The 22,772-nt window shown below is 48.0% G+C and overlaps 1 protein-coding gene across 1 annotated transcript in view; it reads right to left on the minus strand.

Annotated features, from left to right (window-relative positions):
• The window catches only part of dcun1d4 (DCN1, defective in cullin neddylation 1, domain containing 4 (S. cerevisiae)), a 126,850-nt gene that overhangs the window by 80,231 nt on the left and 23,847 nt on the right, over positions 1–22,772 (minus strand). The window contains 1 exon segment of the mRNA XM_038791200.1: positions 22,675–22,745. Within this exon segment, the coding sequence (XP_038647128.1) occupies positions 22,675–22,745 (71 nt within the window).

The raw sequence follows: 22,772 nt of genomic DNA on the forward strand, positions 1-22,772 counted from the left end.
ATGAAGATGCCAGCAAGATTTCCTTTATAGTGCCAGTAAAACATTGCAGGATCTGCTTTCAACTGGCAACAGCCTAACTTTAACAAGACTGACCTTACCGAAAAGTACCACACTCTAGATGCATCATTTAATCCATATACACATTTGTTCAACTCCCACAATACCCATTCTGTGTTAGCTGCTTCTTTAGGAGGACGTAGAAAAATGTCTCTCTGGAGCTGATGCCCCTGCAAAAAGGCAGCTTTTATATCTATAGATTTGCATTCCCATGCCTTTGTGGCTAATAGAGCCAAGAAGATCTTTAAAATAACCTTTCCTGCTGTAGGTGAATCTACCCTCAAGTCCTGATCGTCTAAGTTTTCTTCAAATCCCCTTGCCACAAGCCTGGCCTTTGCCTTATAAGTTCCATCTGGAAGAACCTTTTCTGTACAAATCCATCTGTGGGATAGAGCTTTTTGTCCCCTATCCGGTACTTCCGTGTACACCCCAAATTCATTCCAACTATGCAATTCTTGCTGTTTAGCATCTTGGATAACTTTTTCATCTAATTTATTTGAAGCCACCAAAATCTCACGTGCATGTGGGCTTCTACTTCTATTAGTATTCGTAGTCTTACTCCTGTTCCAAGATCTTGATAAACTACGTCCCCTTTCCTGCCTGGTATCTCGTTCTGTACTGCTACTGCTTGATCTTTCTCTTCTGTAGCGGGATGTCCTTTCAATAGTTCTTGACCTTTTCCTGCGAACCTGTTCACTATCCGATGTACTATCTGAACTGGCACTGCGTTTCTGTGCCCTCCATTTTTTAAACTTTGTTTTCCTTATCCATTCTCTTGACTCCCTCCCCTGAATGCTATACATTCAACCAATGTTTATACTTTCCAGTGGCCTTCCCTGCTCTACTAATAACAGTTGCATCCTTCCATTGACTAGACCCTTCAGGCAAGTATGTCACTTTTGTACCAACCTTTGGCAGTTGCCCTTTCAGAAAAATGGCCTGATCTAATTTATCAGAAGTGTCGTGTTCCTCTACAAAAACCCTGTCTATATCAGTTAACTGGTCCTCATAGTTCTGTAACACATGCGCACCAGATGACTCTGGTTCCTAGTCATGTCTGTCTGCTCTGTCTAAATTTGAAAATTTGTAATCGGTACCCGTTATCCTTGATGAATGTACCCTAACAGTTTGATTACCATGTTCTGGTTGCAGAATCTTTTAACTGCTGTATTGGACAGTGGCTGCACATCTACTGTGTGTGGGATTGACTGGTTAAAATGTTATCTGGACTCATTGGATGCTGAAAATCGTAACAAGGTTAAGGAATTTAAAAGTTCCACAAGTTTCAGGTTTGGGGATGATAATACTCTGAAGTCGCTGAAAAGAGTGCCTCACGGTAGCATGGTGGTTAGCATCAATGCTTCACAGCTCCAGGGTCCCAGGTTCGATTCCCGGCTGGGTCACTGTCTGTGTGGAGTCTGCACGTCCTCCCCGTGTGTGCGTGGGTTTCCCCCGGGTGCTCCGGTTTCCTCCCACAGTCCAAAGATGTGCGGGTTAGGTGGATTGGCCATGATAAATTGCCCGTAGTGTAAGGTTAATGGGGGGATTGTTGGGTTACGGGTATACGGGTTACATGGGTTTAAGTAGGGTCATTGCTCGGCACAACATCGAGGGCCGAAGGGCCTGTTCTGTGCTGTACTGTTCTATCTTCTATCTATGTTGCAAAATAAATGTTTTGCCATCTATGCCTATGATCTTCCCTGGGCCTTTCCATTCATTAGAATTGTCTCTCTTATAGTATACCATATCTCCTTGCTGAAAAACGGCATCTGATGGCCCTACATTATGTCTTAAAGCTCTGCGAATTCTTTCAGAGACTTCTGCTTCCAAAAAAGCTTTTCTACTGCTATGTAACGCATTTAAATGTTCAGCAAAACCTGAGCTAATTGTAGTCCCTTCCCAAGCTGGAGGCTGGTCATCCAAAATGGAGGGAATTTTAGGATTTCTACCAAACACTAATTGATAAGGACTATAGCCCCCAACCATCTGCAATTAATTCTTTGCATGTACCGCCCATGCTAAAGCTGAATTTAGCATGCAGTTTGGTCGATCTCCCAAAATTTTCCAAAGCAGGTCATCGATAACAGCATGATTTCTTTCTCAGACACCATTACTAAACGGACTTTCTGCAGCCGTGTTCATAACTCTGATATTCATGTTTTCACACATATCCCCCTAAACTCATCATTTGCAAATTTTCCCCCATTGTCCGTAAAGAATTTTGCTGGTGGACCCTTTCCTGTCCCAATCCATTTTTCCACAATTTTATCCAAAATTACTCTCTTTTCTTTACTTCGTACAATCGTTGATTGACTAAATCTGGTTGCTAAATCTACAAAATGCAAAATAAATGTATTATTTGCTTTATCCCAGATCTTAAGGTCCATGGCCACAATGTCATTAAAATCCCTGGCCAAAGGTTGTGCTGGTGTCCTTCTGTACTTCCTGCAAACTTCACAGCGATCACCAACCTGTTCTATCAGCTTAGAATACTCGTCATCCCTTACCCCTGCATCCTTTAATACATTTTTCAGCCTCCGAGGAGACGGATGTGCAAATTGCCTATGCAGTTTTACTACAATAAGCTTTTTACCAGCTAAAGTCGCATTATCAACTGCCATTAACACATCCTTAACCACTCTACTTGAAACATTATTTGTCAATAATGGAATACAATAATGTCCCGACTGTGTAAATTGTAAGTCCACCGTCTTTCCAAAAACTGTTGCCTTATCCTGTTCCATATCCAGCTTCATGTGTGCTTTCTTCATCGACGGGCTGCGCAGAAGCAAAGGTATCTCACTTGATACAACATCCGTGCTAATAAAATGATTCTCTCCAGCAATATTGAAAGGGATCACCACTCTTTTCAGCAACTTCAGAGTATTATCATCCCCAAACCTGAAACTTGTGGAACTTTTAAATTCCTTAACCTTGTTATGATTTTCAGCATCCAATGAGTCCAGATAACATTTTAACCAGTCAATCCCACACACAGTAGATGTGCAGCCACTGTCCAATACAGCAGTTAAAAGATTCTGCAACCAACACCCTCATTACCGGCGTAAAACAGCTTGTTAATAGGACAATGCCTTCTTTCTTGTCACTATCTTTTTCCTCTTCTGACTCTTCCGTGTCATGTGTCGCTTCAAATACTCTATCATAACGAGTTGGACAGTTGAAAGCATAATGGTATTGAGAGTCACATCGAAAACATCGATTTATCATGCCCCTTGCATTTCTGGGGTTCATCCTCCTATTGTAGGTTCTAACTGGGTTTCTGGCTTCATAATTTTCTTGTCTCGGTCTCCTTTTATAGTCGAGGCCTGTTCGTAGCCATACGATTTCGCCATCCTGTTAGTAGCGTATCTTCCATATTCTGCCTTATTGCAGGCTGACCTATTTGGGTCATCAGAGCCATTGGAATTGAATGTTTCCCCAAAATTCTTTTTAAAGCTGTTGTCATCTGTTCGAATAAGGTATTGTTATCCGTAAACTGAACTCCTGTCAAAACCAAGAGCCTATCCATGTTGCTCACTCTAGCACAGTCAAGTAATTTAAAGGCCAACACAGACTGTGGAAATTCCAGCCTGTGTTTCTGCAGCCTTTTATAAAGTCTGCCAAATTCCATTATATAGTCTTCCATAGATAAATCCTCCATTTTCCAGAACTTATCAAAATCCGACCATGCTTCATACGCACTTAACAAGTCATCTTTCTTATAAATCTTATCCATATAAAGTAATAAAGTCGCCAGACCTTCTTCTGAGTCTAACTCTTCCAACTCCAGCTCAGAAAGCACTTTGTTTCGGATTTTACTGCCATACGGTAAAGTAAGAGCCAATGCCATACCTTGCTTTCTCTTTCCTAAAGCAGTCACCTTAGTCCACATAACTACCGCACTTCTCCATTGGTCATATGATTCCCTTTCAGAAAATAAGGGAGGATAATCATATCCAGCCATCTTCGTCCTGGGTTCAGCCATATATCCCCTTTTTTTTCACTCCTTGGTTTGATCTGGAAAAATTGTATCTTTCAACCCTTCACATTTACACAGAAACCATCCTCTGCTACCAGTTGTTAAACAAATGGATGCTGTGATATGAAGAGACAAAAGTCCAGCTCCTTTTCACAAACACCTTTATTTCACTTTAACAGACTCTGCACTAAACTCAATCATCACATCACAAGATCCAGAGTCCACCTGAAGCCCCTTTACATATCAGTGTCAATCATTGAACATTTAACATAAATTGAACCGTGCTGCTGGCCTGCCTTGCTCTGCTTTCAAAGCCAGCGATTTAGCCTAGTGTGCTAAACCAGTGTGAACATTCAACATAAATGACACAATCATTGAACACTTAACATAAATGAGACAACTAATTGCAATGTCTCTTAACCCATTACTTAACAGCAGCAGGCGGTCTCCGAGGACCTTGATAAGGCAATGGATGGGGTTCTAGCCCCCATCCGTGTGGCCGTGGAGAAGACAGATCGAAAGGCAAAGACGCAAGGTGCAGTGATACAAGGGTGGAGGTGGTACACTCGACCAGAATGACCGGATTGTTTCCCTCAAGGCAGAGGTGGTGTTGCTGGCTGAAGGGCATAAAGCAGTGACGGTGGACAATCTGGAAAACCATTCCAGATGACAGAATTTAAGAATCGTTGAGGTGCTGGAGGACCCAAATCCTACCGACTATTTGTCCAAGATGTTTGGGAAGATTGTGTGTGGGAGCAGAAGTGGCTAGAAGGAGTGCGGCATTCCACAAGGGCAAAGCCATGTTGTACAAAAGTAATGTGCGATTCAGTATGGTATACCAGGCTCGTCTTCAAGTGACTTTCAAAGAATGAGACTATTATTTTGATGTGCCGGAGGATGAGTTTGTAAAGAAGCACGAGTGGGGGCGAACTAATTGTTAGGTCCATTTGTATCTACAGGATTTTTGAAATGCGGGCAAGGGCATACGATTATGGGGACTTGCTGGGCAGTGGGAATGTTCTGGGCGAGTTTGGAGTTTATATTTCAGGGAATTTTCTCCTCTATATTTCTGCATTAAAGTTGGAAGTGTGCGGGGGATGGTAGTCAGCACGATTACTGTTCTGGTTTTACTCTGTGCACGGTGACCCTGCAAGCTGACAGAGTGGGGGTATCTGCAGCTTATGGCTTAGGGATTCTCATTTAGGTAATGAGCTTATTATTTTTTTCTCGTTTTGTTTGGGGTTGGATAGGGGGGTTGAGAAAGAAAGATAGGGGTCTTTTTCTCCTTTCGGCTGTTTGTTTATTGGAGTGTGGTATTGTTGGGGGTAAGTAACTGATTCTTTGTCTTTGTTCTGGAATGGCTGACTCTGGGTTGGTTTTGGGGGGCGGCAGAAGGCCTCCTCTCCGATTGATAACTTAGAATGTAAGGGGATAAGCAGTCCAGTAAAAAGGTCACGGGTATTTGCGTACCCAAGAAGCTTGAGGGCTGATGTGGTGCATTTACAGAAGACCCATTTCAGGATCAAGGTCCAAACAAGGTTATGGAAGGGCTGGGTGGGGCAGTACCATTCGGGTTTCGATGAAAGGCTCCAGGTGGCTGCAGTGTTGATCAACAAGAGGGTATCTGGACTTCCGGTGGCTGTGATGGATCAGTAAGCCAGACATTTGGAAGCTCCCGTTTTAAAGAGATTTTTCGGCTCTTTTGAGAGCCCAAAACGGAAATTTTTCGACGTCTCCCGGTGGGGGAAGGTGTGCTGAACGACTTTCCCTGCAGTCCATGACTCGAACTCGGAGTGGAAAGGGGGAAAAAACAGCAGCAGCTCCTCAGAAAAAACGGGGGAAGGGATCCAAAATGGCCACCGGAGGAGCCCCAGAGGATTGGAGGCTGTGGGCCCAGGAGCAACAAACTGATCTCCTGCGCTGCTTTAAAGAATTCAAGGATGAAGTACTGAGCTCTCTGCAGGAAACGAACAGAAGGCTGTCAGAGATTCAGTCCACCCAGGGTGCTGCCATCAAGAAGTTGCAGACGCAGGCCATTGAACGAGAGGAGGAGGCCATGGTCCTCGTGAGTAAGGTGGAGGGGCACGAAGCACTCCACAAGAAGTGGCAGGAACGCTTTGAGGAGCTGGATCACCGCATGAGGCGGAAAAACCTGCGGATCTTGGGCCTTGCAGAGGGGCTGGAGGGATCGGACCTGACAGCCTATGTGGCTGTAATGCTGAATTCGCTAGTGGGGGCCGGATCTCTCCATCTGCCCTTGGAGCTGGAGGGAGCGCACAGGGTGCTGGCCAGGAGGCCCAAGGAAGATGAACCCCCGCGTGCGGTGCTGGTGAGGTTCCACCGGTTCAGTGATCGGGAGTGCGTGCTGCGCTGGGCCAAGAAGGTGAAGAGCAGCAATTGGGAGAATGGGGTAGTGCGGATCTACCAGGACTGGAGTGCGGAGGTGGCTAAGCGGCGGTCCGGATTTAATCGGACGAAAGAGGTGCTTTATAGAAAAAAGATAAAGTTCGGAATGTTGCCGCCCGCGCGCCTGTGGGTAACTTATTTGGATCGGCACTATTATTTCGATTCCCCGGAGGAGGCGTGGGCCTTCGTGCGGACGGAGAAACTGGACTTGAACTAGGGGTTGGGAGTTGCGAGGTCGGCTGTAAGATATTAGTGCTGGATTCTGCTGTTGCTGTGTTCTCTTTTTCTTCTGTTGTTTTCTTCTTGTTTTAGTACTTTTGCAATTTTGATATGGTTATTTACGGAGGGGTTGTTCTGCTATGTTTTTGTTTTTGTGCTGTGGGACATTGTTTGGGCTGTGTATCTTGAGGGGAGGGTCGGGGGGGTATGTTGTATTCTATGCCGGAGTGGGGGTATGGAGTGGGGCTGATATTTGGGAGCTGCGTCAGAAGGGTGTGGTGGGGCAGTGCGAAAGCGCGGGCTTTCCTCTGGTTTCCCGTGCTGCGGGGCTGGGGGGTGGAGATGGTGACGGGGGAGGCGGGGCCTTAACTGGTTCTTCCCCGCGCTGGAGAGGTGCCAGGAGGAGGGATAGATTGGGGGATGATCCCACTTCGGGAGGGGTCGGGCTATTGGCGGGAGTTTCCGGGGTCAGCAGAAGTTAGCTGACCCACGGAAGTACAATGGAGGACGGTTCGCGGCTGGGAGGGTTCCTAGCCTGGGGGGGGAAGGGAGGGGGGGAAAGGGGAATACCGGGTTGCTGCTGGTAGGGTCAAGAAGGAGCTGGTGGGGGCTGCGGGGACAGAGGTGAGGGGTTGTCGCTATGGGGACGGGGTCGAGCAGGGGGTGCTGGCCTGGGGCGGGCAGTCGACGGGCTATGGCTAGTCGACGGGGGAGGGGGGCGGGACGCCCTCTGATCCGGTTGGTCACCTGGAATGTGAGAGGGTTGAATGGGCCGGTGAAGCGGTCGAGGGTACTGGCTCACCTGAAGAGGCAAAAGGCGGATGTGGCAATGCTTCAGGAGACCCACCTGAGGGTGGCGGACCAGGTCCGCCTGAGGAAGGGATGGGTGGGGCAGGTTTTCCACTCGGGGTTGGATGAGAGGAACCGGGGAGTGGCGATTCTGGTGGGGAAAAATGTGTCGTTTGAGGCATCGGAGGTGGTGGCGGATAAGGGGGGTAGGTATGTGATGGTTAGGGGCAGGCTACAAGGAGAGAAGGTGGTACTGGCTAGTGTGTATGCCCCAAATTGGGACGATGCGGGCTTTATGAGGCGTATGTTGGGACGGATCCCGGATCTGGAGGCGGGAGGTCTGATCATAGGGGGGGACTTTAATACGGTGTTGGATCCTTCACTGGATCGGTCCAGCTCTAGGACGGGTAGGAGGCCGGCGGCGGCCAAGGTACTGAGAGGGTTTATGGACCAGATGGGTGGGGTGGATCCATGGAGGTTTGTGAGGCCGAGGGCACGCGAGTACTCTTTCTTCTCCCACGTACATAGGGTCTACTCTCGGATAGATTTCTTCGTGGTGAGTAGGGGACTGATTCCGAGAGTGGAGGAGGCCGAGTATTCGGCCATTACAATCTCCGACCACGCTCCGCATTGGATAGAGTTGGAGATGGGAGAGGTGCGAGACCAACGTCCGTTGTGGCGGTTGGATGTGGGGTTGTTGGCGGAGGAGGTGTGTAGGAGGGTCCGGGCAAGTATTGAGGGGTACCTTGAGGTGAATGATACGGGGGAGGTTCAGGTGGGGATGGTCTGGGAAGCCCTGAAGGCAGTAATTCGTGGGGAGCTGATATCCATCCGGGCACACAGGGAGAGGAGCGAGAGGAGTGAGAGGGATAGACTGGTGGGAAAGATGCTGGAGGTGGACAGGAGGTATGCAGAGGCACCAGAGGAGGGACTGTTGGGGGAGAGGCGCAGCCTGCAGGCTAAATTTGATTTGCTGACCACTAGAAAGGCGGAGGCACAGTGGAGGAAGGCACAAGGGGCAGTGTACGAACATGGTGAAAAGGCGAGTAGGATGCTGGCTCATCAGCTGCGTAAGCGGGATGCGGCTAAGGAGATTGCTGGAGTGAGAGATAAGAGTGGGAATGTGGTGCGGAAGGGGGTAGAGGTGAATGAGGTCTTCAAGGATTTTTACGGGGAACTGTACCGGTCGGAGCCAACGGGGGAGAGGAGGGGAATGGAGAGGTTTCTGGACGGGCTTTCTTTCCCGAAGGTGCAGGAGGAGAAGGTGGAGGGGTTGGGTGCGCCGATTGAGCTGGAGGAGCTAGTTAAGGGGATCGGGCAGATGCAGTCAGGGAAGGCACCGGGGCCGGATGGGTTCCCGGTGGAATTTTATAAAAAGTTTGTGGATCTAGTGGGCCCCTTGCTGGTGCGAACACTCAATGAAGCGTGGGAGGGGGGGGACTTTGCCCCCGACGATGTCACGGACGCTGATCTCGTTAATTTTAAAGAAGGACAAGGACCCCCAGCAGTGTGGTTCATACAGGCCCATATCTCTCCTCAACGTGGACGCTAAGGTGCTGGCAAAAATCCTGGCCACCAGGATAGAGGACTGTGTGCCAGGGGTTGTGCACGAGGACCAGACAGGTTTTGTGAAGGGAAGGCAGCTGAACACGAATGTGCGGAGATTGCTGAATGCCATTATGATGCCGGCGATTGAGGGGGAGGCAGAGATAGTGGTGGCACTGGATGCGGAGAAGGCCTTCGATAGAGTGGAGTGGGGGTACCTATGGGAGGTGTTGGGGAGGTTTGAATTTGGTGAAGGGTTTATTAGATGGGTGAGGCTGCTATATGAGGCCCCGATGGCGTGCGTGGCCACGAATAGGAGGAGGTCGGAGTACTTCCGGCTTTACCGAGGGACCAGGCAGGGTTGCCCCCTGTCCCCCTTGTTGTTTGCACTGGCAATCGAGCCGCTGGCGATGGCATTGAGAGATTCAGAGAGGTGGAGAGGCTTGGTGCGAGGTGGAGAGGAACATAGGGTGTCGTTGTATGCCGACGACCTGTTACTGTATGTGGCGGACCCGGTGGGAGGGATGCCGGGAGTGATGGAGTTACTAGCCGAGTTTGGGACCTTCTCAGGTTATAAATTAAACTTAGGCAAGAGCGAGGCGTTTGTGGTGCACCCTGGAGACCAGGAGGAAGGAATTGGTAGGCTCCCGCTTAGGCGGGCAGGGGAGAGCTTTAGGTACCTGGGGGTGCAAGTGGCCAGGGACTGGGGGACTCTCCACAAGCATAACTTTACCAGGCTGGTAGATCAGATGGAGGAGGAGTTCAGGAGGTGGGACATGCTGCCATTGTCGTTGGCGGGGAGGGTGCAGTCCATCAAAATGACGGTGCTTCCGAGGTTCTTGTTCCTTTTTCAGTGCCTGCCCATATTTATCCCCAGGGCCTTCTTTAGGAGAGTGACTAGCAGTATTCTGAGTTTTGTGTGGGCACATGGGACTCCGAGAGTGAGGAGGGTGTTCCTGGAGTGAGGAAGGGATGGAGGTGGGCTGGCACTGCCCAACCTTCTGGGGTACTATTGGGCAGCCAATGTGTCAATGGTGCGTAAATGGGTGATGGAGGGGGGAGGGGTGGCGTGGAAAAGAATGGAGATGGCGTCATGTAGAGGTACGAGCCTGGGTGCCATGGTAACGGCACCGTTGCCGCTCTCCCCTAAGAGGTTTACCACGAGCCCGGTGGTGGCGGCGACCCTAAGAATCTGGGAACAATGGAGACGGCATCGGGGGGAAACAGGGGGCTCGATGGAGGCTCCACTGGGTGGCAACCATCGGTTCATCCCGGGGAACACGGATGGGGGATTCAGGGGGTGGCAAAGGGCGGGCATCAGCAAATTGAGGGACCTGTTTATTGGCGGGAGGTTTGCGGGCCTGGGGGAACTGGAAGATAAATTTGGCCTTCCCCAGGGGAACATGTTCAGATACCTGCAGGTAAAGGCGTTTGCTAGGCGACAGGTAGAGGGATTCCCTTTGCTGCCCTCGCAGGGGACGATGGACAGAGTGCTTTCGGGGGTGTGGGTAGGAGAGGGGAAGGTGTCTGACATCTATAAGGTAATGCAGGAGGTGGAGGAGTCATCAGTGGAGGAGCTGAAGGCTAAATGGGAGGAGGAACTCGGGGAGCAGATAGAGGACGGGACTTGGGCGGATGCCTTGGAGAGAGTCAACTCTTCCTCCTCATGTGCGAGGCTTAGTCTCATCCAATTTAAGGTGCTGCACCGGGCCCACATGTCCGGGACTAGGATGAGTAGGTTCTTCGGGGGTGCGGACAGGTGCACCAGATGTTCGGGGAGTCCTGCGAACCACGCCCATATGTTCTGGGCATGCCCAGCACTGGAAGAATTCTGGAAGGGGGTGGCGGGGACGGTGTCGAGGGTGGTTGGATCCAGGGTCAAACCAGGGTGGGGACTCGCGATTTTTGGAGTTGCGGTAGAGCCGGGAGTGCAGGAGGCGAAAGAGGCCGGTGTCCTGGCCTTTGCGTCCCTAGTAGCCCGTCGAAGGATTCTGTTACAATGGAAGGATGCAAGGCCCCCAAGTGTGGAGACCTGGATCAGTGACATGGCAGGATTTATAAAATTGGAAAAGGTCAAATTTGCCCTGAGAGGATCAATACAAGGGTTCTATAAACGATGGCAGCCTTTTCTGGACTTCCTGGCTCAGAGATAGGTAACTGGGTCAATAGCAGCAGCAACCCGGGGGGCGGGGGGGGGGGGCGCATTATTGTAGTGTTTATTCTGTAACTTTATAGTGTGTTAATTTGCGTTGTTGTTAAAATGCTGGGTTGTTCATGGAGATGGGGCGAATGTATATGATTGTTAATATTATTGTTATTTTCGGTATTTTACTAAGGTGCGTCAATGTTGTATAAAATCAAAATTTCTCAATAAAAATTATTTAAAAAAAAAACAAGAGGGTATCTGTGGAACCACGCAGAGTGAATACACATGGAACGGTAGGCTGGATACAATAATATTGGTTTATTCTCTATACACAATAATTCTCCACCACTCAAAGTGTCTCTCTCTCCTTGACCTACACCCAGAGCGCTCTCCTCCGGGAAGTTCATATTCCATGGAGGCCATGGGGAACCACATGGTCCACAGCCGTAAACTCCGTGGGGGTTGCAACAACTCCTCCACAAGGTCCATAGGGACACCCCGTTGGAAAACTAGCGCGAGGGAACCCTCGTTCTTTTCACCTGGGGACGGGACTAAGGCATCATCTGGGCCGGGTCCAGAGGCGTATACCAGACAGGAGATCACCGCTTGCACGCGAAGCGACGAGGTCGGATCACTGCGACATTGGGAATCGATGTGGCGTTCTCTGCTACAGGCTGAATGTCCATATTGGAGTCTGATTCGGATGAGTCCGGGTCTGGAATCTCCGCATCTTGGATCTCGACTGTTGCCAGTGCTAGGGGTAACAGTGTCAGTTGTGGCAGCAGAAGACGTGGGACAGGAGTGTCCGGAATCTGGCCCTGCACTTTGGGAACGCAGCGACAGAGGTGGTGCACGTGTCAGTTGGACTCCCAGCCCGCATTTGTAGGATGATTCCTGTCGCGGCATGCGGCACGTTCCAATAGCAGAACAAGAAACATGACAATCGAGTCTCCAAGATCCATTGTTTGAATATTTGGATAGCCTTTTCAGCAAATCCATTTAAGGCCGGGTGGTACGGGACGGTACGTATGTAGCGAATCCCGTTGGTGATCACGAAGAGACAAATACCGTGCTTGTGAAGGCCGTCCTGTTGTTCGAGACCAACACCTTAGGGATGCATTGCGTGAAGATCTAGCGTAGTCACTCAATGGTAGCCCCCTAGCGGTGCATACCTGCAATTGGTGTACCTCCATCCACCTGGGGTGGAGTGGGCATCCACAACGATGGGAAACACCACTTCCTGGAAAGGACCCACAAAGTCAACATGGAGACAGGACCAGGGCCGACCCAGCCATTCCCATGGGTGAAGCGATGCTGCCTGGGGCAACTTCTTATGCTCTTGTCGAGGCACACAACGCTGGGCCAACCACTCAATACCTGCGTCAAACCGGGCCACCAAACGTAGTTGCGGGCCAGCAATTTCATCTTCAACACCCTTGGGTGTCCTTTGTGGAGGTCCTGCAGGAGAGGGTCGCACCCGCATTCTGGAACCACCACACGCGTTCTCTATAGAAAATGCTGTCCGATGCTTATTCCTGGATTTTGGAAGTATAGGCCTTCAAATCGTCTGGCAAAACCCAGTGCTGGACTCCATACTAAATGATGTGGCACACGCAGGATAATGGAGGGGCCGCCTTGGTCCAACCTGGGATGCGAGATGCGAGTGGCAAGGAATCCATGAAATGGAGGGTGACAACGACTTGTCAGCCACTGCTGACGACAATGGCCTGGTGGGGAAGGGGAGGCAGCTTTTTGAAATGCATCCACGTGGAGAATCTGAAGGTTGTTCCAGCGTGTACTCGTATGAAGTGGGGGTGGGGAGATGAACAGGCCCAATACGGGATTATGGTCTGCGAATAACGTAAACATATGCACGATGCACGGAAAAATTCTCCACTGGCAGCAGTTTACCTACAACAAAGGAAAATGGTTGTGGTTGTTGGGGTCCAAACATCTCAATCCCAGAATATTACTTCAACAGTACTTCAAGGCAGCGTCCTAGGCCCAACCATTTATAGCTGCTTCATCAATGACCTTCTCTCCACCGTAAGGTCAGAAATGAGGATGTTCACTGATGATTGCACAATGTTCAGCATCAATTGCAACTCCTCAGATACTGAAACAATTGTGCTTGCATGTGGCAAGGCTTGGACAACATTCAGGCTTGGGCTGACGTGTGGCATGAATGTGAATTGTCACTTAAGAGCCAGGCAATTACCATATCCACAAGAAAGACCCCAACCACCTCCTCCTGACATAAATGACCAAATCCCCCACCATCAACATTGAGGAACACCACTGTGCAGAACTGTAGCCAGATCAGCCACTGTGACTACTAGAGCAGGTCAGAAGTTGGAAATTCTGCACTGATTAACTCAATTCCCGACTGCCCAAAGCCTGTCCATCACCTACAAGGCACAGGTTAAGAGTGTAATGGAATACTCAAATGGAATACTCAACATCGCGCTCAATACCAGTCGGGACAAAAAAACAGCCTGAAGAATTACCAATTCATTCACCACCTTAAACATCGACTCCCTTCACCAGTGGTACAAAATGCAACAGTATATACTATGCAATGCAGCAGCTTGCCAAGGGTCCTTCAATAGCAGCTTACTTAGCTGCAAGCTCCACCATCCTGACTACAAGGACAGAAAATGCCCGGAAATTTCACCAACTGTAAGTAACAAACCAACCTGACTTGGAAATACATCACCGTTCCATCACTGTTGCTGGATCAAAGTCTTGGAACTTGCTCTCATTCAGCACTGGTGTGTATCTACACCACACGAACAGCACTGGTGTGTATCTACACCACAAGCACAGCACTGGTGTGTATCAACACCACAAGAACAGCACTAGTGTCTATCTACACTACAAGTACTGCAACAGTTCAAGGCAGCAGCTCACAACCACCAATGCTAGCCTCGCCAGTGCCCACAATCCATGAATGAGCAAATAAAAAACAAGGTGAGGAAGTGACTCTGGAGTGTGGATTATAAAGTGAGATGGCTCTTTCATTTCACTGCATCAACTCAAAATGAATAAAGGGGTGTGAAAATAAGTCTGATTCCATGGATACTGGATTATTCAAGTCACCCAAGTAGACAACACTGGGAGTCCAGGAGCTCAAGTCACCTTTACCTTCATGGTTAAAAGTAATTGAGGGTGGTAGATTCAGACAGAGGATTGGTCAAAATCTGCAGAGCCCACATTTACCAAATATAAACATGAGAAATCTTCCCTCTGGAGCAGTGTACCATTATATCTAAATGAAAAAGGCAAAAAGTATTTAGGCCTTCCCTGCAGCATGCACCACCCCCAAAATATAAAACATCCACCAGTTTATGATTGGGGGAAGAAAGGAAAGCAATTTAAATATAATCCTCGTCATGAGAGTACCTTTAGGAAATGGGTGTTTATTATTGCAGTGATGTCAGAGAGTGGGTGGAGCTGGGCTGCCTGTCAGCTTTTTACTTTTGTTTTAGGCTGTTTGCTGCAGGGTGTGTTTTAGTTTTGTTTTTCAGAGCTGGATAGCTGCAGTCACAGCCAGAAGGGGTATTAGTCTCTCTCTCTCTCTAATCTAAAGACTGTAAATCGATCCTTTGGTAATTTACAACTAATAACAGCTCTCAGTAGCGACTTTAACCTGATGTGCTTCTGTTTAAAGTTTTTTTTAAAGTCTTATGGATGTTAAAAGGACAGCTTAAGGATTACTTAGTGTTGTATTCTTTGGGGGTTGTATTTGAATTAATGGTTGCTAAGATGTTCACTGTGTGTTTTGAAAAGGTTAACTTGAGTTCATAGAATAAACATTGTTTTGCTTTAAAAAATACTTTTCAATTTCTGATGTACCACACCTGTAGAGTGGGCCGTATGCTCCCCATACCACAATCTATTAAATCTTGTGGGTGAGGTGAACTCCATGATACACTTTGGGATTCTCTAAACCCTGGCTCATAACATCCTAAAGGAACATGGGAAACAGGAAAGATGCTATTCAGCAACACAAGTATATTCCGTGATTCAATCAGATCAGGTGCTCTACACCTCAATTCTATTTAGTTGCCTTTGTTTGAACTTTGATCAAAATAATAGAAAAGCTGATTTTTTTTTTTTTAAATGAGAAACGTCATGTTGATGGTCAAAGAGACTTGGGTATGCTTGTACAAGGAATGCAAAAAGTTATCATACAGGTACAGCGAGCATTTAGGAAGGAGGCAAATGGCATTTTGGTCTTTATTTGCATGGGGATTGGAGTACATAAATAAAGAATTCTTGCAGGAATTGTACAGGGAGACCACATTTGAAGTACTGCATGTGGTTTTGATCTCCACATTTAAGATATAGTTGCACTGGAGACAGTACAGCGTTAACTACTTTGTTCCCCAAGATGAAGGGGCTGTCCTATGATGGGAGAATTAGTAAATTAGGGCTATGTCCTCTGGAGTTCAAAAGAATGGGGGGGGCGATCTCATTGAACCATAGAATTTACAGTGCAGGAGGCCATTCGGTTTTTCGAGTCTGAACCAGCCCTTGGAAAGAGCACTCTTAAGCCCACGCCTCCACCCGATCATCGTAACCCAGTAACCCCACCTAAACGTTTGGACACTAAGGGGCAATTTAGCATAGCCAATCCACCTAACCCACACTCTTTGGACTGTGGGAGGAAACCGGAGCACCCGAGGAAACCCACACAGACACAGGGAGAAAGCGTAAATTCCACAACAGTCACCCGAGGCCGGAATTGAACCCGTGTCCTTAGAGCTGTGATGCAGCAGTGCTAACCACTGTGCCACCGTGTCTGGAGGGCTTGATAAGACAAATGCTGAGATTTTTCTTTCCATTGGTCGGTCGAGGGTACAGTTTCAGGATAAAAATTTAGAAGTGAAATGAGGAGAAGTTACTTCAACCAAAGAGTTGTGAATCTTTAGAATTCTCGATCCCAGAAACTTAGGATATTGCAGCTTTAAATACCTTTAAAGCTGGTACAGACTGATTTTTCGTCTCTCAGGGTATCAAGGTATATGGAGAATGGGCAGCAAAGTGGTTTTGAGGCCCAACATCAGCCTTGGAAATATTGAATGGCATTGCAGGCTCATCATGCTCCTGTTTCATGTGTTCTTGCTCCCTATCCCTGGATACTCATGTCTAACAAAATGTTATTAATCCGAGTCTCATGACCTCAATTGACCCAGCAACCTTTGCCTGTTGGAAACGGTTCCAGATTTTCACTTCAGTGTTTGAAAACATGCTTTCCAAATTCATTCCTAAAATGACCTCATTCTAATATTCAAATTTGGCCTCTTGTTCTGGACTTGCTGAGAGTTTGTTACTCTGCATTTCCGTTAGTGAATCTCAATGCAGAATAGCATGAGCGAGTCAGAGGGGCAAATGAATTACCAATTTATTTTCTACAGGAATTATCCAAGTTTAATCTGTGTAATTTGCTTCAGTAATGGTTGTGGTGCTCTTTGTCGTTGCAATCCTACAAGCAGCAACAAAGAAACAGTACAATCTGTGGACAAGCTCAAACAATTCATTCTGATAGAGGGAAAGATAATGAAAAATTTAACTAAAGTATTAGTACAGGTTGAAAATCCCTTATCCAAAATGCTTGGGGCCAAGTACGTGTTGGATTTTGGAATTTTTCAGATTTTGTAATATACTGTGCATGTGCAACGTGCGTTGTGAACTGCGCATCACCCAGGCGTCTTGTGGGAATTCCCCCTCGTGGCATCACGTCAGCACTGGGGGGGACGGGACGGAGTCTGCACATTCTCCCCGTGTCTGCGTGGGTTTCCTCTGGGTACTCCGGTTTCCTCCCACAGTTCAAAGATGTGCAGGTTAGATGGACTGGCCATAATAAATTGCCCTTAGCGACCAAAAAGGTTAGATGGGGTTATTGGGTTACGGGGATAGGGTGGAAGTGAGGGCTTAAGTGGGGCGGTGCAGACTCGATGGGCCGAATGGCCTCCTTCTGCACCATATGTATGTTCTATGTTCTAAGTGTATAAATGACATTTCAAAATAAATAAAAATGGGAGGCTTATTTACGTGTGTTCTGGATTTTTCCTTATGGGTGCGGTTTCATTTTATTTTTGATTTGAGGCAGATGGGTTTTGGGCACATGGGGCCGAGTTACTAAGGATGGGATGGGAAGGAGGTCTCGGGCAGGGGTCATCACGTCAGCAAACGTAGGCCGGCTAGTCAACGGGAGTGTGGTGGAGGGAGGGGCTGCAGTCGTTGGAGCCTGGTCAGGCAGGCTTCGATGTACCTGGAGAGTGTGAATGGTAGGGGTGGGGGGTTTGATACTGAGTGAGGCGTTTACAAGAGAAAATGGGTGGGAAAGATTCTGGGAGGGGAAGGGGTTGATGGTAACAAAAGACGTGGCAGGTCCGGCCGGATGGGCGCTGGAGAGAGCAAGAGTTTTTACGCTTTTGAAGAATTTAAAAGCCAATGTCGTGATGCTGCAGGAGATCCATCGGAGGGTGAAGAATCAGGTGAGGCATAGGAAGGTGTGGGTGAGCCAAGTATTTCATTCGGAGTTTGATAATAGGGCTGGGGGGGGGGGGGGAACTTTGGTGGGTAGCAGGTGAGGTTTCAGATGGAGACGGTGGTGGTGGATCAGGGGGCGAGAGAGAGTGCGAGCGAGCGAGAACGGGAACATTAGTTTTTCTCCCTGTTGCACGAGGTGTTTTCAAGGATTAACTTTTTTGTGCTGGGAAATGTGCTGTCAGCTGGAGTTCAAAGAGCAGAGTATTCGGCATTTGTGATCTCAGAACACACTCCTCATTGGATGGACGTGGTGTTGGAGAAGGGGGCAGCCCAAGAAGTCGGGGTGGAGGATGGATGTGTGGTTGTTTGTGGATTGGAGCTTCTGTGATAAGGTAAGGAAGGTGATGAAGGAGTATATTGCAAAGGAGGTCTCGCTGTCTGTGCTTTTGGAGGCTCTGAAGACGGTGGTGAGGAGGGGAGGTGATCTCGTTTAAGGCCAAGGTGGATAGGGAGGAGATGGAGGAACGCCAACGACTGGTAGAAGAGATTTTGGAGGCGGATGCGAGGTATTCGTGGGACATGGGGCTTCTGACAAAGAGGAGGGAGTTGCAGGTGAGGTTTGATCTATTCAGAATCACAGAACACAGTGCAGAAGAGACCCTTCAGCCCATCGAATCTGCACCGATGCATGAAAGGCCCTGACCTGCCCACCTAATCCCACTTGCCAGCACTTGGCCCATAGCCTGGAATGTTATGGCGTGCCAAGTATTCATCCAGGTACTATTTAAAGGATGAGGCATCCCGTCTCTACCACCCTACCAGACAGTGCATTCCAGGCGGTCACCACTCTCTGGGTAAAAAAGTTTTTCCTCAAATCCCCCCCAAACCTCCCACTTTGAACGTGTCCCCTCGTAACTGACCACCCTGTCCATTCCCCTCAATCTTGTACACCTCAATTAGGTCAACGCTCAGTCTTCTCTGCTCCAGAGAAAACAACCCAAGCCTATCCAAGTTCTCTTTATAACTTAAATGTTCAAGCCCAGGCAACATTTAACTCTCCACAGGGAGAGCAGTGCGTCAGTTGAGAAGGGCGAGGGGGGCTGTCTGAGTATGGGGAGAAGGCAGGGTGTATGTTGGCAGGTCAGCTTTGTAGGGTGGCCATGGTGAGGGAGATAGTTCGAGTGCGGGACAAAACGAGGGAGTTGATGGTGGCTCCGGAACAGATTAATAAAGGTGTTTGAGGAGTTTTATAGGGACCTGTGTAAATTGGAGCCACCAGAGGATTGGCAGGAGATGAGGGAGTTACTGGGTGGAATGAGTGCCTGAGGTTGGGTGAGATGGAGAAAGCCAGGTTGGAGGAGTCGATGGAGGTAGAGGAGGTGAAGGTGGCAATTGGGAGGTTGCAGGCAGGGAAGACGGCGGGGCCAGATGGTTTCCCGGTCAAATTTTATATAAGGTTTAAGGAGAGGTTGGCGCTGTTCATGGTGGGAATGTTCAAAAATGTGATGGACAGGGGTGTCTTGCCGCAAACAATGGGCCAGGCCTCCATCTTTTGTTGCTTAAGAAGGATAAGTATCCGGTGGGGTCTAGGTCATACCTCTGCTTCCAGATATTCAGGCCCATATCTCTGCTAATGAAGACGCCAAGATATTGGCAAACGTGCTGAGGTGCTAAGGCGCGTCTTCCGAAGGTGGCTGGGGACAATCAGATGTGATTTGTCAAGGGCAGACAGTTATCCTTGAACATGAGGAGGTTGTTGAATGTGGCCCTTTCTCTGGCAGAGGGAAGGGAGACAGATGGTGGTGGTGTTAGATGCAGAGAAGGCATTTGATTGGATGGAGTGCAGTTATTTGATGGGAGTGTTGGAGAAATTTGGGATTGGGCCAACGTTTGTTGCGTGGGTACAGCTGTTGTATAAAGAGCCGATGGCGAGCATGCGTGCAAATGTTATGAATTCAGGGTACTCTGCATTGCACTGGAGTACGAGACCGAGACTTTATGGTCTCCTCTCTGGAGTGGGTTAAGGTTAGGGGGGGCTGCAATTTCACAACGTCCCACTTTAGGTATTTGGGGGTGCAGATGGCCCATGACTGGGTAGGTCTCCGGAAGTTCAATTTCACTAGCTTGGTGGGAGTGTGAAGGCCAACTTGTTGAGGTGGAACAATCTCCCTCTGTCGTGGCGGGTCGGGTCACAGGCAGTAAACATTAATTTTTTTGCCGCAATTCTTGTTCTTGTTTCAGTGCCTGCCAGTCTTTTTGCCCAAAGCGTTTTTAAGGAGGGGGGGGAGAAAACAGGCTGAGTTCTTTCTTTGTTTGGGTGGGAAAGGTGATACAGCAGAGGGGACATCAGGTTTTTTTGGGGGGGGGGCAGGACTCCCAAATTTGATGCGTTACTATTGGGCGGCAAATACAGAGAATATTCAGGAATTGAGTAAGGAGGTTGGGGCTTAGTGGGTGAGGATGGAGGCGGGCTCTTGCAGGGGGTCAGGGTTGCAGGTTTGGCAACAGCGCTGCTCCCAATGGCCCCATGGAATGCGCGGGAGTCCACTCTGAATATCTGGAAGCAGTTTAGGCAGCATTTTAGGTTGGGAAATGGGTCGGGGGAAGAGGGGGGTTGTTGAAAAAGGGTAATCATGAGTTCGAACCGGAGAGGATGGATGCAAGGTTCCGGGGATGGGAGGAGAGGGAGATCAAGGAAATGAAGGACTTGTTTCTGGGAGTGCGATTTGCAAGCCTGAGGAGCTGGGCGACAGGTACGGGCGGTCATGGAGCAAAGGTTTCAGGTATATGTTGGTAAGGGACTTTGGGAGGAAGGTCTTCCCAATCATCCTGATAGCGCCTGCCTCCTCGTTGCTGGAGGCGATGCTGTCAGCTTTGGGTGGGGGGTCATCTCAGCGACTTACAGGAAGATTCTGGAGGAGGGACTGTGGTGTGAGGTGCTGTGGAGGGTAAATGCCTTGGTTTCATGTGCGAGGCTGGAGATGATAGAGCTGAAGATAGTGTACAGGGCAGACCTTACAAAGTCTAGGATTAGCCGGACGTTCGAAGGGGTGGAGGATGTCTGAGAGCGATGTGGGATGGGCCCTGTGAACCATGCGCATGTATGTTTTGGTCCTGTCTGAAGCTGGAACGGTTTTGGAGGACGGTGTTCAGCACCATTTTGGGGGCTCTAGAGATGGATGTGGAGGCCAGTCCCCTAGAAGCCACATTCTGGGTGTCAGACCGGCCAGGGCTGCAGGCGGGGGGAGATGTTTTAGCCTTCGCCTCGCTGATTACTCTCAGGTGGATTTTGTTGGGGTAGAGGTCAGCTTCTCCACCTTGTGCCTCGGTGTGGCGTGTGTGTGTGTGTGTGTGTGTGTGTGTGTGTGTGTGTGTGTGTGTGTGTGTGTGTGTGTGTGGGGGGGGGGGGGGGGGAGGAGTGAAATTTGCTCTAAGTGGGAGCAAGTGGTGGCTTTTACAATTGATGTGGTTTGTTTATATTGCATTTTGGAGAGTAGGTTACGGTTGACTATTGGAGGGAGGGGGATGCGGGGGCTTTGTGGGATTGAGTCTGTTGTTAATTGTAAAATATTGAAAATTTGTGGATTAAAAATACTTCCAAAAAGAGACTGGACAGAATATAAAGAACAACAAAGAATGACAAAAAGATTAATAAGTAGGGTAAAAATTAGCATATAGGAGAAAGCTAGTTAGAAATATAAAGATAGATAGTAAGAATTTCTAGAGATACTTCAATAAAAGTCAATGAAGTGAGCATTGATCCTATCGAAAGTGAGTCTGTGGAATTAATAATAGAAAACCAGGTGATGACAGGTTAATTAAACAAGTATTTTACTTCGGACTTTACTAAAGAGGATACATGTAACATCCCTGAAATAGCTTAAACCAGACATTGGCAGGGAGAGGGATTCAGGAGAATTACAATCACCAGGGAAGTGGTACTTAGCAAATAGTTGGAGGTGCAAGCTGACAAATCCCCAGACCATGATAGACTTCATCCTAGGGTCTTAAAAGAAGTGGAACATGAGATAGGATGCCTTGGTTTTAATATTCCAGAATTCCCTATATTCGGGAAGGGTGCCATTAAATGGGGAAAAATAGCAAATGGGGTGGGAGATAGAAAGCAGGAAACTACAGGCCTGTATACTTAACATCGGTCATAGGAAAAATGTTGGAAGCTATTAAAAGATGTTACGGCAGGAGAGTTAGAATAAAAAATCAAGGCAGAGTCAACATGGTTTTGTGAAAGGAAAATCATTCTTTATCATTTCAATTAAGTTTGTTTTTAAAAGGAGTCACATGCGCTGTGGATAAAGGGGAACCAACCGGTGGGTGTACAGTATTTGGACTTCCAGAAGGCATTTGACAAGGTTCCACATCAAAGGTTATTGTGGAAAATTAGCTCATGGCGTAGGGGGCAACATGTTGGCATGGGATAGAAGATTGGCTGGCAACAGGAAAGAGGATAGCCATCAATGGGTATTTTCCTGGTTGACAAGTTGTAACAAGTCATGTGCGAAAGGGATCAGTGGTGGGCCCTAAACATTTTACAATTTATATATGACTTGGATGAACGGTTCGAAGCATGATTGCTAAATTTGCCGATGATACAAAGATAGGAAAGCTAGTTTGTGAAAACGCAAGAGGCTACAAAGGGGACATAAATAGGTTAAGCAAGTGGGAAAAGATCTGGCATATGGATTATAATGTGGGCAGATGAGATATTGTCCACTTTGGCAGGAAGAATAAAAAAAAACATTATGCAAATAGTGAGAAATTGCAGAGCTCCAGATTCAATGGGATCTGGGTGTCTTCATACAAACAACTGAAACCAGTCACTTGTTGATCTTTAAATCATTACACTAAAACCATGCTTTCGAAGATACATAATCAGACCAGTATGACTATACAACTTTGTCGTCGTCATTTGTACTTAAGCTAGTCTTTCTGAAGCTGGCATTTATCCAACCGGTGAAGAAATCTTTTGCAGCCAATTACTCTGCATTGCTGAGTATTAATAAAAAAATAAAGTTACCAGCTTGTTTAAGGTGTGGTAAATCTTGTGAATATTAGCCAGTGTTGAGAGGTGAGAAGTTAGTGGAAAATCTAGGAAAAAGGGAAAAAAGATTCAAG

The sequence above is a fragment of the Scyliorhinus canicula genome, chromosome 3 (assembly GCF_902713615.1).
Source record: "Scyliorhinus canicula chromosome 3, sScyCan1.1, whole genome shotgun sequence".
In the NCBI taxonomy this organism is placed as follows: Eukaryota; Metazoa; Chordata; class Chondrichthyes; order Carcharhiniformes; family Scyliorhinidae; genus Scyliorhinus; species Scyliorhinus canicula.